Source organism: Xenopus laevis, chromosome 4L (genome assembly GCF_017654675.1).
Source record: "Xenopus laevis strain J_2021 chromosome 4L, Xenopus_laevis_v10.1, whole genome shotgun sequence".
In the NCBI taxonomy this organism is placed as follows: Eukaryota; Metazoa; Chordata; class Amphibia; order Anura; family Pipidae; genus Xenopus; species Xenopus laevis.
In genome coordinates this window covers 121,464,800-121,482,837 of record NC_054377.1, presented here as the reverse complement: position 1 = coordinate 121,482,837, position 18,038 = coordinate 121,464,800, and the positions used below count along the sequence as shown (strand labels likewise).

General features: G+C 39.8%; 1 protein-coding gene across 2 annotated transcripts in view; it reads right to left on the bottom strand.

Moving 5' to 3' along the window:
* Window positions 1–18,038, bottom strand: part of tmprss6.L (transmembrane serine protease 6 L homeolog) — a 46,071-nt gene that overhangs the window by 12,878 nt on the left and 15,155 nt on the right. The window contains exons 2-7 of one of the 2 annotated variants that reach the window (XM_041590739.1): window positions 15,962–16,085; window positions 15,315–15,454; window positions 13,824–13,891; window positions 7,242–7,423; window positions 3,329–3,533; window positions 203–339 (exon numbers count right to left, since the gene is read on the bottom strand). In XM_041590739.1, the coding sequence (XP_041446673.1) occupies window positions 203–339; window positions 3,329–3,533; window positions 7,242–7,423; window positions 13,824–13,891; window positions 15,315–15,454; window positions 15,962–16,085 (856 nt within the window). Of the gene's footprint in view, window positions 1–202; window positions 340–3,328; window positions 3,534–6,184; window positions 6,466–7,241; window positions 7,424–13,823; window positions 13,892–15,314; window positions 15,455–15,961; window positions 16,086–18,038 lie in introns of those variants that run through there. The other variant, XM_041590740.1, reaches the window with a different exon arrangement.

Here is an 18,038-nt window from a genome sequence, read left to right as displayed (position 1 = left end):
CAGGTGAAAAGTCATGGAGGAGATTGCACTTTTCTCCAAGTTCCTGTTTTTCCCATAGACTTCAATAGAGTTTTCACGTGATAAACAATGAGATGAATTTTTCTGAATCGACTTGCGTCTCAAATTGAATCTCATCCATGAGTTTTAATGTGATAAACATATTTCTCACTGAATTGAATCTTTGTCTCCAATCTCAACTCACTTTCAACTGGAAGCGGCGTAACTGTGAGGACGAATGGGTCATAATAACTGTACATCCCCTGCTTCCAGACAACCAGCATGGAGCTCGCAGAAGACAGTATTTCAGAGATGGGTTCTTGTCGACTGCAGCCATAATGCCTGCAACAAAATCACACAGGGAGAACAAAGTGTTAGACTTTCAGATGCAGACCTATAAGATATCTATTTGTCTTTGTTTTGTTTAACTGTCAATTAGTGAAGGGTGGGGTGTGAAGATCACAAGGGAAATGATGTTCCATACACACAATAAGAAATGTGATAATGCCTTGTTGTCTAATGAAGGTCTACGCTTTTAAATATATATCCTGTTTTCAAAAAATGATATATTTTTAAACTGCCTTAGAGTTGTTTCCATGGCATTATTAAGCTTTCATATACCAATCACTCTGCCTGTTATTTCTGCTAAGGCTTCATAATCCTGTGGTGATATTAGCACTGAGCTTGAGCTAGGACTGCTGTGGTCTAAATACTCTACAGCATTTATAGCATGACATGGCAGCTTGTTTATGAGGGAGAGGAGGAAGGCTTTACCATCTAATTATACTTCACTTACTTCCAAGCACAAAAATGAGAAAGAGAGAGCAAGAGAGAGCGAGAAAGATTGAAAGACAGAGAAATAGAGGCAGAGAGAGAGAAAGAAAGAGACAGGGTAAAAGAGCAGGAGAGAGTGAAAAAGAGTGAGATGGGATATATATATATACAGAAATCTGTTTGATGTGCTTCTTAATGTGCATCCAATATGGAGAGAACTATATCAAAGTAAGAAAATATATATATATATATATATATATATATATATATATATATATATATATATATATATATATATATATATATATATATAAATATATATATACACATATATATGTATGATTATTCTTGCCTTGGGGCAATGGATTTATATTACTAAAGAACACAGAACCAGAACACGGAATTGCTCTTCTAAGGGGCAAATACCCTAAGCGGCGCAAATTCGCTAGCAACTGCTTCGCCCACTTCACAACAGGTGTAAATTCGCCAGGACAACACTTATTCCCTGAAATGCGAAGATGTGTCCAGGGCGCCAAACGCTGGCGAAGTTGCGCTAGCGTTGGCTAATTTGCATACGGCGGGAAGTGAAAGTTGAATGGATGTATAATTTGCAGAAAACACATTACACTACACATGGCCACGGAACCTTAATAAAATAAAATAAAATTGTTATAATGCCCTACACATGAACTCAGTGTAAAGTTTATGTGCCACATGTTAGGAAATGTAGGGGGGAACCCAAACAATTTTTTACTGTCTTTTGCAAGCTATCACCCTGAAAAAAGAAAAAGACGCCAGCGTTTTTTGGGAATTTTTCAACTAAAAATTGAGGAAGTCCTATGCACTCCATCGCACTTCGCCTGGTCTGAGGTGGCGAAAGCAAGTCTGGCACAAGAGGTAATGTCCAGTAAAATCGGCATCTTACTGAATTTGTGGAGTTACGTCCGTTCCCCAGAGCGAAAATTCGCCTGGCGTTAGAGTGCGAAGGCTGTGTGCAACATTTTGGGGACGTACCCCACTAACCCTGACAGGCGGTATTGCCAGTTATATATTGCACTGTTGTGATGAAACAGGAACCTTTTTCATTATGACCGTAGGAACAATAAAACTGTCCCTGAATGTGCAATTCTCATACAATTCTCCACATTTACACATTTACACATTCTCTGCCATTTTTAGAGCTTTGAAATGCAGTAGAACCCCCATTTTATTTTTTTCAAGGGACCAAAAAAATGGTGTATAATCTGGGAAAACCATTGAATATGTATTATGCATAATACATAGGAGGGACCACAACCAAACAATGTAAAATACTGGAAAGCCTAAAATCAGGGGATGCAAAATTGAGGTTTAACTGTACTTATTACTGGAGGAAGTAATCATTTTCCCTAACAAGAAGTTGATAGCAAGTGTGTGATAATAAAGTTGTTTGGTGGTGCCAACATTTAGAAACATATCAGGGCTGCTCAATAAGTTTAATTTGGCCACTGTAATTAATGGCTCATCTAGTCTCTCTTTTTTGTATGTCTGGTGGAAAATGTCTGATATATTATGACTTCTTCGATTTTTTATTAAAGCATTCATAGCTGTTGTAAGCTCATTTAAAAATCTCGGCTGTCAATCAAATATTGTCTGCCCCTCCTTTATGCCAGTGGCATAGAGTCGGGGCAGACAATTACTTTCACTTTCCATTCAGCACTTTCTAGATGTCACTGCTCTCCACACATTCCCCTATTCTCTTTACCGTTTATTTGTGTAGCCAGGGCAAGGAAATGGACATCAGGTCCCCCATTCTGGTGCACAAACAAGATTCTGAGATGATGCAAGACTTGCCTTAGTAAAAATGGCTGCTTCCTGCTTGCTATAATTATGAATTCCCAGACTGAAGGAAACAAGATTCAAATAATTTATATAGTGTAATTAAAGTTCATTTTGCTTGACTAATGTGATCAAATAGGATTTGGAATGGGTTTTTTTGGGTGACGGGTCCCCTTTAAGTTAGTGAATCTGCCACTCTACTGGGATGTTATATATTTTGTATTAAACTATTAAAGGAGAAGGTAATAGACGTTTGTCTAGGTAGTAACCCATGGCAACCAATAAGACGTTTGCTTTTTAAAGGTGTTTTTTACCCTCAGGGTAGGACTACACAGACGTTTTTGGTGCGATCCGATGCAGTGCGACAATACGCATGCAACAAAAATAAGGTAAGTGAAAGCAATATTGTATAAACAGTAAGCACCTTTACTAGCTAACCCTCAGAAGAACCAATGATACCCAATGTGCTCTACTGTCGCTGCAGTTTCGCAAATTAATTTGATTGTGGCACAATGTGGAAATTTGCCGCAAATTAGTGTCTGGCAATTTATTCATCCATCACTAACTCTGTCACATTCTAAATCCTGTACAGTTTGTCCACACATACAGCAACAATATCATGGGCTCCTTCATCCTTGAAGATGCCAACACATTTTACAATTTTTTCTACCCTGCTCTTTTGTTAAACAGTTTTCCACCATTCTTTTCCCAGCTGACTTTAAATTATTCTCAAACTTACGAGGTGATAAGGTGGGACCCAAGAGGGGCTGCTGTGTCATACATTGCCAATCGGCCCCTGCACTCAGAGCGAGTCCATTTCAGACGAAGACGAAGAAGATAATCAGGAGGACCCTGCAGGTGCCACACACAGGTTGGCGAGAGATAATCAGGTCCCTTCAAACGAATTTCTTGGCCAGCTCTCACATAGCTGTACCTATAGCAGCCTGTAAAAGTAAGGAATGAGACAGAGGAGAAGATTACCCTCATGGGCTACTCATAGGAACAATGAACAAGAACCAATGAAAGAGAGAAGAGAGAGAAACCAGTAAGGAGGCGTTGCCAAGAGACAAATCTCTTGCTTAATTTTGGACAGATAGGTTGATATATTTAGATTTGTTCCTTTATGTTAGTGCCCCATCAAAACCTAAATAAAACATTTGACTTTCCATTTAATGCAGATTGTAATTAACATTGCAAATACAGGTTTTAAAGCTAACCTTTTAGAGAAATGTTGCTTGTGGGGAGAGTTGACTTTAAGTTCAAGGCAGCTTTAGAATCCTTGCTTATGCTGCTAGTATTTTTATGCATTTTAAAGGGGAAGGAAACCTAGTTGGCGCAAAAATCCTCCCCCCCTCCCGTGTGTTGCCCACCCTCCCCCCTGGCCTACCCGTCCCGCTGGGCAAATGCCCCTAACTTGTTACTTACCCTTCTGCACAGGTCCAGTCCAGGGAGTTCACAGACGACATCTTCTTCCACGTGATCTTCTTCCTGCTTTGACTGGCGCATGCGCAGTAGGAGCATTTCGCCGGTACGATCTACTGCGCATGCGCCAAAAGTACTTCGTGACTTTTGGCGCATGCGCAGTAGATCCGTACCGGCGAAATGCTCCTACTGCGCATGCGCCAAAACGCTGTTCAAAGCAGGAAGAAGATCGTGTGGAAGAAGATGTCGTCTGTGAACTCCCTGGACTGGACCTGCGCAGAAGGGTAAGTAACAAGTTAGGGGCATTTGCCCAGTGGGACGGGTAGGCCAGGGGGGAGGAGGGAGGGTGGGCAACACACGGGAGGGGGGGAGGGTTTTTGCGCCAACTAGGTTTCCTTCCCCTTTAAGGAGACCATCTAACACTGTTTTCATAGTGTTAGCAATTTCTCCTACCAAAGAAGTGTACAAAATTGTAGGGTTGGGATAGATCAAAAGCAGCTGTGGGAATATTGATCACTGTCTTAGCCCGGGGGTCCCCAACCTTTTTTACTCATGAGCAACATTCAGATGTAAAAAGAATTGGGAAGCAACACAAGCATAAAAATATTCCTAGGTGGTGCAAAATAAGTGCTGTGATTGGCCATTTTGTAGCCCCTGTGTGAACTGGCAGCCTATAGAAGGCAGTTCACCTGGTTTTTATGCAACAAAACTTGCGTCCAACCAGGAATTCAGAAATAAGTACCTGCTTTGAAGCCACTGGGCCAAGGGGTTGGTGATCAACATGTTATTCACTGATTAGGGATCACTGTCTGGGCAAAAAGTCCTGCTGCTGCCCCTGAGCTGGGTCTGGACTGGGATTGAAACAGGCCTTTGTATTTCAGGTACACAGAGGCCCAAACAGCCCCCCACCAGCCCACTAAATAATCTTACAGCAGCCCCTCTGGCATTTGCCAGAACCAACAGATTGCCAGTCCAGGCCTGCCCTGAGCATATTTGGACAAATAGTGATGAGACTGAGCCTGCTAGTGACACAGAACTAGACATCTTAGATGGAGAACATTATAACGTAGGCACGTTTGTCTGTTTGTCATCAGCTCCCAAGATACATTTAGATGTCAGGTTATTGTGAGCAGGGCTCTCTTTGTAATAAAGTGTTTTACTGCACTAATGGTGCACCCCTGTTTATCACTGTATATGTTATGCTACAGAAATGCTTGGTGTTTTAGAACTAAATTATATTCATACTTTAGCTGTATTGCTTAAGGTTAATAAGAAAAGATAATACAGTATTTATTTCCTTGATTTCTATAGTGCCCTTCAAATGTCAGTAGGACTTAAATATATCATGCGGTTCCCTAACACATTTCCTATAAATCTGATGGCATTTCTGCATAATTCCACTCTCCCAGCAAGCGATAACATGGCAGAAAACATTTGCTTGATAATAGCAGCCTCGCACTTAGAGCAGCGCAGGTTAGCTGGGTTAGGGAAGATTAAGAGTTAACCAGAGGCTTCTGGGAAAGGGATAATCCTAATGCCATTGCAAGCATCAATCAAAAAGCCATTTTATTTCTAATAATGCCATCATGAAATGCCATTATGTGTTTGCTTCCTAGCAAAAGCACTCAGTCTGCCCCAATGATATCTGCACATTACTATAGATTTGTGGCACGCATTCGATGGAAAATTCTGACCAATTGTGCATAGAAATTGTCTTTAAGAACTGATGTAAAACCATAAATGTTCTGTAATGCAATTTTGAACCATGAATGGCCCGTGTCGGACACAGCTATTCTCCAAACCCTTTCTGCCTATGCTTATATTTTGACTTAATTCAAGAAGTACAAGAAAATCTAGATAACCACGGAGGTGTAGATGAAAATAAAATGCAAGATGAACTGATATTATATTTGACATAATAAATCAGCATACAATTACATTATGTTTTCTGCTGCCTCGTCTCTCTCATATACACATCCTGACTCTGTACCTGCTTGTGGATTTACAATAGGCAGCCTAAAATATTCTCTTGATTCGGTTTACGTCCACACCATCACCAATTTAAGCCTATAAGCTTTCATTCTCAGCTTTTTGGTCAATTTTTTTTCAATGTCTTTTGGATTGCGCACATTGCCAATAAGCAAAAAACAGAAATAAAAATGGACATCCCTACCAGCACTGGAAGAGAGCAGCTGGATGTCATGCACACTGGCCTCTGAAAATAATAACCGGACAGAAATAAATCTAAATAAATAAAGTAAGCCTGTATGGCCAATGCAAAGAAGCTGCCTGGAGAAGGAACCTGTTATTGAGTAATTAAAGGAGATCAAAACAATGTTACTCAACCACACTTGTTGATGAACTACAAATCCTAGCACACAACAACATATCATTGGGGGGTAATGAAGGCCAGCAATTAGGGATGCACTGAATTCACTATTTGTGATTCGGCCGAATTCCCGAATCCTTCCTGAAAGATTTGGCTGAATACCAAACAGAATCTGAATCCTAATTTTCATATGCAAATTGGGGATGGGAAGGGAAAAAGTGGAAAAAACATTTTTTACTTCCTTGTTTTGTGACAAAAAGTCATGCGATTTCCCTTCCGGACCCTAATTTGCATATGCAAATTAGTATTCAGGTTCGGCCAGACTCGAGCATTTGGCCGAATCCAAATCAGGTTGGATCCTTAAAGGGCACCTGTTGGGCAAAAATATTATTAAAAGAGCCCACACTCCGGTTAGGGGTAACAGTAGTTTTTTTTTTTTTGTTTTTTTAAAGCACAGGGCACTCACACTGAGAGGGAACCTCAGGCATGTGTGTGTACCCCAACATGGGTATTGTAGTTAAGCCACTGGCCTATATAAGAACAAGAGTATTCTTATTTTCTTTAAATAATAAAGTCTTTAGTTTTAACTGATTTGTGTTCCTCTGTGTGATAAACTGCATAAATCCATGATCATAGTAAAATAACCTTATAGGTTTTGGAATGGGAATGTAAAACCTAATGAAAAAAAAATAATTTAAGCAACGTACCATCACATATAAATTATGCATTTTCAATGGTTTTAAATCTGATGGTAAATGTAATTGGCATGAAAAGCTGTATTTTTCTGTCCCCTTCTTTTCATTTCCTTTTAGGCTACCACTAGGGTGCAGTGTAATCTAACCAACAGAGAGGCAACCTAGATGGTAATAAAAACAGACCTGCGTAAATAAATTGTACTAACCCTGAATATCCAGTGAATTTGGGTCCACGTGGTACTGGTCAAATATATAGTGGCCTTGGGGGTTGGTCTTTTTATGCAGAACACTATTGAGTGCTGCAGTGACGGAGCTCACAGTGACATATTTTAAGTTAGTATTAGGCACTTCCAAGCTCACCCAGAAATACATCTTCAGGCTTCCTTCTCTATAAGAAAAGAAATCATGGAGCCTGAATGAAAGCCACCAGAGAAATACTGAACATTGATATATAGAGGATATAATAGTATATGAAAAAAAGGGGAATAAATGCAGCATAATTAGCTATCACCAGTGCAGCTGTACAGTTGAGGGGTAGTAGTATCCCCCATTAGCATTACTCTATTGCAGTGATCCCCAACCATTGGCTCGTGAGCAACGTGAGCAACCCCTTGGATGTTGCTCCCAGTGGCTTCAAAACTGGTGCTTATTTTTTTGAATTTCTGGCTTGGAGGCAAGTTTTGGTTGCATAAAAACCAGGTGTACTGCCAAACAGAGGCTCCGGTAGGCTGCAAGTCCACATAGGGGCTACCAATTGGCAATAACATTCCATATTTCGCACCTCTAGGAACTTCTTGCATGATTATGTTGCTCTCCAACTTATTTTACATTTAAATGTGGCTCACGGGTAGAAAAGGTTAGGGACCACTGCTCTATTGGAACCTCCAGACTTTGGGATAAACTATACAGACTGCAAATAAAATGTAGCCAAAAAACAAAAATGACTAATGTGATATTATATAACATTACAAGTATGGGATCTCTTATCCAGAAAACTGTTATCCAGAAAGCCCTGAATTATGGGAAGGCTATCTCCCATAGACTCTATTTTATCCAAAACCCAAATTTTTAAAAAACAATTTCTCTGTAATAATCAAACAGTACCTTGTACTTGATCCAAACTAAGATGTAATTAATTGTAAGCAAAAACCAGATTCAAATTTTGGAAAGATCCATTATCCAGAAAACCCCATGTCCTGAGCATTCTGGATAACAGGTCCCATACCTGTATCATGCAATGATGCACAGAGCTGTGTGAAATTGACAGCATTTAGAGGCATTAGTGTCTTTGGTCAGGAAGGCTACACAAGAAGCTTCATATGGCATGGTATTAGGCATTGCTCCTGTCACTCCAAGTAGACTCTTTACATGATATTATCTAGTACCACTTCGTCATGAAATGTTACATACAATATATTTAAAAAAATAACTAATTAATCATATTTGCTTTTTTCAGAATTCCCTGTAACCAAAATATCTAAAAAAAATTCATGGAGCCAAACCCTCTAGCCTATCTTTTTACTATTAAAAAACTCTTTGGGATTAGTCTTTACTTGGGATGCAATCAGTTCCTCTTTTTTATGTTTGCCTTCCTGACTGCTGCATACTACACATTGTATTTACTGTATACATTACAATAGAAGCATCTGACTTTGACTTATACTTCTTCATTTCTTTTTAATTTACATGAGAGTTAAACCACGAAGGGTCATCCTTAATGCTTTTACATTTCTTCTTTAAGGGAATACACTGAGAAAAGAAAAGAATTTATATAATTTCAAATAATAACCATTTCTGTTCTGTGTTATCAGCTGAAAATATCCTGTTCCAAACAACTTGATGAAGTAACATTTAATGAAATAACAATATGTTCACTATTACCCACATGTTCTAGTTGTTAGGGATCATTTGATCATGTATCCTGTAACCTTTCCACTTGGGTCCTAAAAAATCTGTGGCAAAAAATTGTCATGCAGCATTGTCATTTATAAAACTGTTTCCATTAACTGTGCCAACATTATTATTTCTGCAAACAATATTTGGGAAATTAAACCCTAACTTGCCCCAGCCTTCTATTTGAAACAAGAGCTGAGTCTTTTTCTCATCATTTACATGAATGGGTCATTAACATTTCCCCTACAATTAGATTGCCTGTTGTCTTAAGGTGGGCATACACGGGCCGATAAAAGCTGCCAACAGACCGAGTCGGCAGCTTATTGGCCCGTGTATGGGGCTTCCCCGATGGGGACAAAAAATCCCGTCGGATCGCAGCCGCATCTGTTCGTTGATGCTGTCCCACAATCCGACCGCCCGTTCCCATTCATTAGGATCTGATCGTTGGGCCCTAGGGCCCACGATCGGATCAGCCCGATATTTCCCACCTCAAGGACATCGCCAAACGAGCGGATCTTTCCGTTTATAGCCACCTTTACAATCTGTGAAAGCTTCAACCAATATGCCTTCAGGCCACTTGTTCTCCTCCACTGCTTATCCCTTAATACTGGGGGGAAAATCATTCTCAACATGCAGATTTACTTCTCCTCCTTTTTAATTTCCCCTGCCCTTCTGAACCAAGATATAGCCCTCAATATTTAGTGCCCAGTCATGTGACCCATTCAGCACTATTTTAGCAATGCCATCATAATATTTTTTCATCCAGAGCCATTAACTCTTGCTCTAATATTTTACCAGCCAAGCTTACATTAGTAAACATACATACATGAATAGTGGTACCAGTTATTATATTACCCCTATTGTCAATCACTTCTTGCTGGCCGCATCAATCAAAGCTGTTTATGCATGTGCATCATGTTGGCGTGTACATGCTTTGGAGCACATTCAGATGCATGCGAACAGCATGTCACTAGATGCTGAGTCCGAGGCCCAAGGTGATCATCTTACAGATTGACACTGAGTTATTCTTCGTTATTGTGATTCCTGGTTGACTTTGGCATGTTTTTTGACTGCTCTTCAGATTTCACTGGTTGTTCTGATTCTGACCTTGGCCTGGCTAGTGCCTACAGACTGAGAATGAGATGGAGGGGAGAGAGGGAGTAGAACGCGATGGAGGGGGGAGAGGGAGGAGAATGCGATGGAGGAGAGGGTGTCAGGAGGGAGGGGAGAGCGATGGAGGGGTGGGTAGGGTGGGAAGGAAGGGAGTAAGGGGCAAGAACCCAGCTAGGGGTAGGCAGAAGACAGTTTTAGAGGTAACTGCCCAGCACCCCACTATAATTGTGCCTTAGGCAGCTGCCTAACCCTAGTTCCGAACCTGCTATTGCTCATCTGATCAAACCAGGAACCCTGATACCTACATTATATATAATTCCTCCATCCATCTCTCCACCTCAATTTTTGCTTACTATACCTAGATCCTCATATGGTTGGACTCATAAGTGGTCCTTTGATCTATGAAGGCAGCTTTGTCTCCCTTCTGGGGTCCATTGTAATTTGATCTAGGTTATTGTTGCCCATAGGGGGCAGTTTTCAAAAGTATAAAAGAAAGCACACATGTGCTCAGGGTCTTTCTTTGGACCCCACCTCTCTAGGAGGTTGATACAGGCCCAGGGCTCCAGTTAGATAAGGATAGCTAGTGATAGCCAGTTTGCTATAGTTGCTCTAGGAGTGAGAAGAAGGCTCAGGGAAGGTAGTGAGCAGTCCTTTGCCTCAATGAGGAGGAATTGTGGGGTTAGGCCCTTGTGGTATGTGACCCACTAGTTCAGGGATGTCAGTGGGTGAGTTGAGGACCAGGTAGGGTGAAAAGATACAAGACACCAGGCTGAGAATCCCAAAATCACAGTGCTCTACTCTCACGGAGGAGTTGCCTCAGAAGTGTGGTAATTTATACTTTGTCTACTTTACCTCTGGGAGGGATCTGTCACTATTGTGTTATTTTTTAAATCTCTCTATCAAAGTGTTCCTTGTTAATAAACCAGTTATTTTGATGCAAGAAACCTCTCTGTGATTTAGATCCTTTGCTGCCCAAAGGAGCACACAAGATCCCAGGAGTTGCCCAGGCACAAGTGGGTTAGTGGCACAACACAAGCAGCAAAATTCTGTCCACACACTTTAATACACACGGCTTAAGCACACTCAAGGGTGGCTCCATTTGGTATTCTCAGGTGCCACTCAGGGCCTCAAGGTGGCAGTGTGCCTCAACCCCCAAAGTAAAACCACTTCTGCTAAGCAAGATTTCTCTGAATTATTCAGGTGCCATTTGGTCACTGTCAGTCCAATAAGTCTATCGAAGCATAAGGTTCTTGAAAGTGTACAAATGCAAGATCATTTGGCTGTGAGTAATTTCATAGGGAAGTACTGTTTGTAAAATAAGGGCAGCGGAGTGAGATTTAATATCCTTAAAGAACATGTGTCTGGCATTAAGAGAGAAATGGTGTTGTGTTAACTTTATCATAAATGTCAGTACCCAAATGTCATAAATTTACTATGAATGCCATGTGGCAGCACCTTTTTAGAGGAGGCGTTGCATGTCAGGTTTTGCCGCTGAGATGACAGATTTGCTAAGCAAATACCAGGGCTCCTGGGACACAGCTTTCTCCAGCTCAATCTCTCTTTCTTGTGTATCAGTCTCTCCTACCAGCAGAGACAGTTACTTGTATCCCAAGCCTTTAGGTCCAAATCTGGCTCCACTTATTTTCATATGAGAACAGTAAGCCCCTGCCCCATCTACTGTGATTAAAGAGAGTGAGACCTTAAAAAGTATTACTGTAAAAGCGCCCTTGTTTATTCCTCACAATGCTTAGTCCAGCATTTATGCTGCAACTCTGTAGGAAATGCACCACTGACAGAAGCCAAGTCTAAAGGGTTATTTGCTAAAATCCGATTTTATCTCATCTTTTAAATAAAAAATCTCAACCAAACATCCACGATTTTGCCTCATTTATTATTAAAACAACTTGAATAAATCAGATCAGGAAAAAACTTGATGAAATCAAGAAAAAACCTGAAACGTACTCTGACATTTTTTTAGATTATGGGGCTAGACCCAGTGCAAACGATATCTTCAAATTGGGTAGGGACATTTGCCATTGACTTATACATGCCCTCAACAGGTTTGAGATGGCAGATTTTTGGATTCAGTTTTTTTGATTCTAGTTTTTTTTTTTTCTGACCAGAAGAAATTTAGTTTTAGTAAATAACCCCCTAAGATCGACCCCACTGCCCGAGGCGGTCTAGATGCGCATTTGAAAAAAAAATTGTAATACTGTGTGTGCTTGAAAAAATGAATCTTTCTCCCCAGCTTCAATGATAAACTCGTGGCAAGATTAGTATTTGTGGTGCATGCGCAGAAGCACATTGTGGTTAAAGGAAGTAACCATTTACTGAGTTCCTAGACCTGGGATAATAGTTCAGAAAGGCTAACACTAATTAAAGAGGCAATATGGTGAGCAAAAAACCTAGCGTTCTGTTACTACTCAAGGAGAACTAAGGCAAGGGGTTCATAATAACTTTAAAAAAATGCAATGCACACAGTAAAAAAGGATGGGGAATTGTAAAAGATGTCTACAGGTGCCAGAAGTAGTGTAGATACATAGTAAAAAGAACTATAGAAAACCAAGGCTTCTGATTTGGGGTTTAATATTAGTGTTGTGTGGGTTGAAAAAATTAAATCCCCATCCAACCCTAACCCATCCACTCCCAACTCACTCCTACCCCACACCTCCATTTAGAGACCCGTGCCTGACCCACTCAGCTCTTACATCAGAAAAGGGGATGGACGGGGCAGGCATGCATCTATTAATGGAGGCTACTGGAGCCAAAAGCTGGCAAAGTAAAGTCGTGTGGGGTAGAGTGGAAAAAGAGCTCAACCCGATTGGCAAAATATGTGTGTGGACCCATGGGTATCGGACTGGCCTGCATATCACTATTTTATACGTTGCATATAGCAACTGATTGCTCAATTAAAATAAATTTTTGGTGTTAGCATGCTTTTCATTATTTTTTAAACTCTGACCCTCACATGGCAGTCTATGTAATAAAGGGTTCTGAGCAAACCTAATATTGAAGTACTATAGCTCACATTGCAGGGGGTGTGGGAATAATGGTACCCTTAAAAATGAATAGGAATACAAAATTCAAAAAATATATTGAAGAACTCCACCTACTGCTTTACCAATGTGGTATAAACATAACATAATGCAACTGATTGGCTCTCCAAAACTTGCATTTGATTGATTCAAATTCATTTAAATATTTGTGTGCGTGTTCAGAAGATGTCCAGCCTATGATTAAGTGAAACTAAGGCACGTAAGACCACAAAATTGAATATGGTTTTTGTTGAATAAAATATATTTTTAATTGCATCAAGCTTTGAAGTGAAGTTCAGTTTGTGCCAGTCCTATATGAATATTGAATTGCATCCATTGCCTCCCAAAAGCTGAAGGTCTGGGGATTGTGTATCTGGACCCCCCATACTTTTTAGTAAGTTAACTAAAACATACTTTTTAGTTAAGTTAACACTGGACTTTTTCTAAAGAATTTGTTTATAAACATAACATGCCTATATTTGGGGAATGGGGGTGCCTACATGCTACCCCCGGGCAACCCTGATGAATAAACAGCTGGTGAATACTTTGTACACTATTGATTGCTTCCTTCATTCCAGAGTGCAACACTTGTGGCTCCTTGCGAGGCATGGTGCAAACATGCAAAAAACATGGCAGTGTGTTCTTATTGTTTACACTTTGTGTCAGGCCATCCACATAGTAAATGACCTCTGTGTTATTTTGTGGCTTTTTAGATGTAATAAACATTTTAGAGGCTGAAGATCTCACCCGAAAGCATACACTGTGCAAGAGTTATGATACGGGGCCAGTTCAGAAGCAAGAACAAGACCATTCACCTAAAAAACAAACAAACAAAAAATATATTTAAGCATTATGGGAAAAGTACAGAGTTGGAGGGTTTAAATAGAATGTTAGAATGTGCCCCAAGCGGGACACTGTCAGTAGCATTGCAGTGTTGAGCTTCAAAGAAGTCAATTATTTATATTTTCCTTTTGGGCTAAGAACTTTACATCTGTTTCCAGTCATGCACTATAGTTTTCTGACCAGAGATAAGAAGCTGAGAAATGAATGGGTTGACCTTCTTTTCAATATAGGGAATGCTTTATAGGATTGTCATCTGGCTCTTTTTTCCACCAGTTTATAAAATAGATGATCGTGTTAATGTTGGTAAAAGGGAAGGAAGATAACAGGGAGACAAAAGGTAGGAATCTAAATGGGCACATGGATATTTTTTTTAACTTATATTTTAAGATGACCAAGTTATTAAGTTTTGGGAGGGTACAACTATCATGGGTATCTATGTCAAAAGCTTAAGTGTTTTCAATTACTTTAACTCAGTGGTCCCCCAACCTTTTGTACCCATGAGCCACATTCAAATTTAAAAAAGAGTCGAAGAGCAACACAGGCATGAAAAAAGCCCCAGGGGGAGCAAAATAAGAGCTGTGATTGGCTATTTGGTAGTCCCTATGTGGACTGACAGCCTATGGGAGGCTCTGCTAGGCAGTACACCTGTTTCTTATGCAATCAAAACTTGTGTTCCAAGCCTTGATATGAAAAATAAGCACCTGTTTTGAGGCTACTTGGAGCAACATCCAATGGGTTGTTGAGCAACATGTTGTTTGCAAGCCACTGGTTGGGGATCATTGTGCTAACTAATAAATTAATTGCCTCACAAACTTAACCAGGTGTGCCTACTAAATCAAACAAAAATGCCCCATAGACTGTTAAAAAGGGATGAAGAGTCAACTAAACCCCCTTCTGACAGTGACCAGTATCAGAAATCCCCAGGACTGTCCATGGATTTTATCACAAGAAATATTGTAGCTGGAAAACCAAGAACAATAACAGTATCCATGACAGTGTTTGAATCCATGAAGATTAGTTGCATTTCTGGTTACCAGCTCCTTAGCTTTGGTTGATTTTCAATAACATGCAAAGACTGCAACAGCAACAGGCCACTTGCTCAGTCCTTAATTATGTCCAAAAACAGTCAATAAAGCTGGCCATACATGGGCCAATATTGGTAACCTAACCACTGCAATAGTCAATAGTTTATTGGCCAGTAGCCAGTATCTGGCTGAAAATTGGCCACATATTTTATATATCAAGCCTGTTGCTGCTGTCTTGTCCTAATGGGTCTGCATAGACCTACTTTACGATTGTTGGCCCAGAACAAAACTATCAGATCAGCCCAATCTGGCCCAACATGAGAGAGAAATGATAATGTCTTTAGAGAAGATTTTGCATGCAGTCAGGTACCAGTTTTTGAAGGTGTGCTGCCTCATTTCTGAATGAGCTACTTTCAGGCTTTGTCAGGTCGTGGGTAAGTTCATGGCTCACGATATTTAGGGTACAGGAATACAACTTGCTGACCCTCAGCACCGGGCTTGTGTCCACTTCTGCAGAATAATAAAAAAGAACAGTTTCACCAAGGGTAAGAAACATACAAAGAAGAATGTGTCCACATGGAAGAAGAATGTGTCCAGGACAGAAACAAAACAGAGAAGAACAATAGCAACACAAACACAGATTTTAAAAGTCATAAAAGAACAATGATAATAGTGCATAGTAGTGCAGAACAATAAGTGATCACAACATCATTAACAAATGTTATCTTCCATTTATCATTTCCTGTAATGCCTCATTCATATATTGTATTTACTTTCTTCACAGTCATTCACATGGTTAAAACTAACTCAGGAATGTTAGGGGCACTTTAATTGTCTGGGGAGGTGATGACCTAAACCTTGGATTAATTTATATATTTTGTTCTTAACCTTGATCATAATTCCTCATTAACCCTTCTCATTATTATTTTAAATTCCTTGTATCAAGGAATTTTTTAATGGCCCCCTTGTAGAATCCTATCTATGCTACGTACATTTTTTGTTTTCCTCTTCACCCACCTAGAATGTACCATGTAAGTCCTGCTCCAGCAATCAAAATTAAAACCATCCAGAGAGGAGCAAATCTTAGCCAGTCCCTTGATACCCACTGGCGCTTCTCAGGTGTCCCCACAGAAACAGAGTCCTAAAGGGATAAATCACACGAGAAATTAACAATTTAACAAATGATTTTGTTCAAGATATTGTAAATCAGCCTAGCTCAAAGGACAACAAATAACTGAGAAAGTCTGCAACATACAAATCTTTTTGTCCCTTTTGCAAGAAGAAGTCATGGACGTGAAAGAGGTGTAAAGCTACTGTGTGGGTTGGAAGCCTTCAGGAGGCTCTGTTTAGCAGTACACATGGTTTTTATGCAACTAAACCTTGCCTTCAAGCCAAGAACTAAAAAATGAGCAATTACTTAAGGTTATCCAATAGCTTATACATTGCTCTAACGTCTTACTTCATAGTTGGAGCTTCATAGTTGATTCTGCAGCAATGGATCTTTGTAGATATCATTTCCATTAATACCAACTGGGTTTTCTATTTGGACAAACTCACCATGTGAAGAAATTCACCTAAGGATCTGGCTGAGATTTAAAAAGTTAACAAGTGAAATATTATTAATGTCTTATCCTTATTAATGGCTTCATTGCTCTGTGGTCATAAATTGTAACTAGGAAGGTTGACTTCATGGTGGGACAAAGATCCCTTTATGCTGATATAGTAAAATGGAGAGCCGTGTCCAGGAAGCCTATAAGTAAGTGCCCCAACAGGCACGAAACACGTTAGGTCTTGTCTCCTATGTCCTAATAAAATTTTTTAATCTTTAATTGATTCATTTGTTATTGCCGGAGGAACTCACATCTCTTTTTTGAAATGTTGCCTTGGACTTGCACCCTGGGACTTGGGTGAACTGTGAGTATACCCTCTAATGAATTAATTATTTTTTAATTTTTGACCTACTATATTATTACTATCGAGGAGTACCAATTATATTTAGTTTTGTGGCACTGGCTCAAACCGCTCAACTTTACCGTTACCAGGAAATACAATATCCAAGTAAGCCACAGATGTTATTTTGCACTGAACGTGAACTTCCTCAGCATAAAGTGCACCCCAGTCTGTGGATCCACAGCAGTGAATGAGGGGCAATAACTTATAACCACTTTCAAGACAGGGGTTCCTGTTAATCAGTTGACATACGTGAGAGCTGCAACTGAATTCATAATGTGTACAGTGGGTTCTCGAGTTTATTATTTGATAGAAGCAGTGGACAGTTTATTTTACTCATATTGGGTTTTTTATGCCATGGTAATCTGGCCACAACACAGTCTCCTTGAATTTAGAGGAGGGAACTGAAAGGACATGATGGTAGAGATTAAGATACGGTACTAAGAATGAGTAAGTTAGAACCTTAGATAAGAAGCAAGCTGAAGACTTTCATTCTGGTATGAAAGGTTAAACTGCTGTGACAAAAGCAGAAGTGGTGTCATGGCGTATAGCAAAATACCCTTCTTGATTTATTATAAACACATTTATCATTTTCAAAGTGGTTTTAGCAGCATGAATGTCTCCCTTTGGCATGTTAAAAGATTTAATAAAAAGTCATATTTGCAACAAAAAAAAAAGTGAAAATATCAGCTTAGAAAAGTTCCAATTTCAAGTGCAATGCTCCCCCCCACTAACCTCTACTCTAGTAAATCTATACACATTTTATACAATTATATCTTGATGGCAATTGTTTGACACAGCAGTATATTATCTTGCTCCTAGGTAGCGATGGGCGAATTTATTCACCAGGCGCGAATTTGCGGCGAATTCCCGTGATTCGCCGCCGGCGAATAAATATGTCTTTACAAGTACTCTTAGGTTCTTCTCTAGAGAGGATTTACCTATAAGTAGCCTGCATCTTTTTAAATCCCAGCTAAATATTCTTACATTTATCATCCGGCGAATCTCAGTTGCTACTTAGCTGCTCAAATTTTCAGCTTCTCAAGAACACCTAAAAAACATCCAGTGCTTTAAGTTTTCTCAATCATTTGTATCATTTGCAAAACATATTAATGAACAGACCAAATAAACCCGACCCTAATAC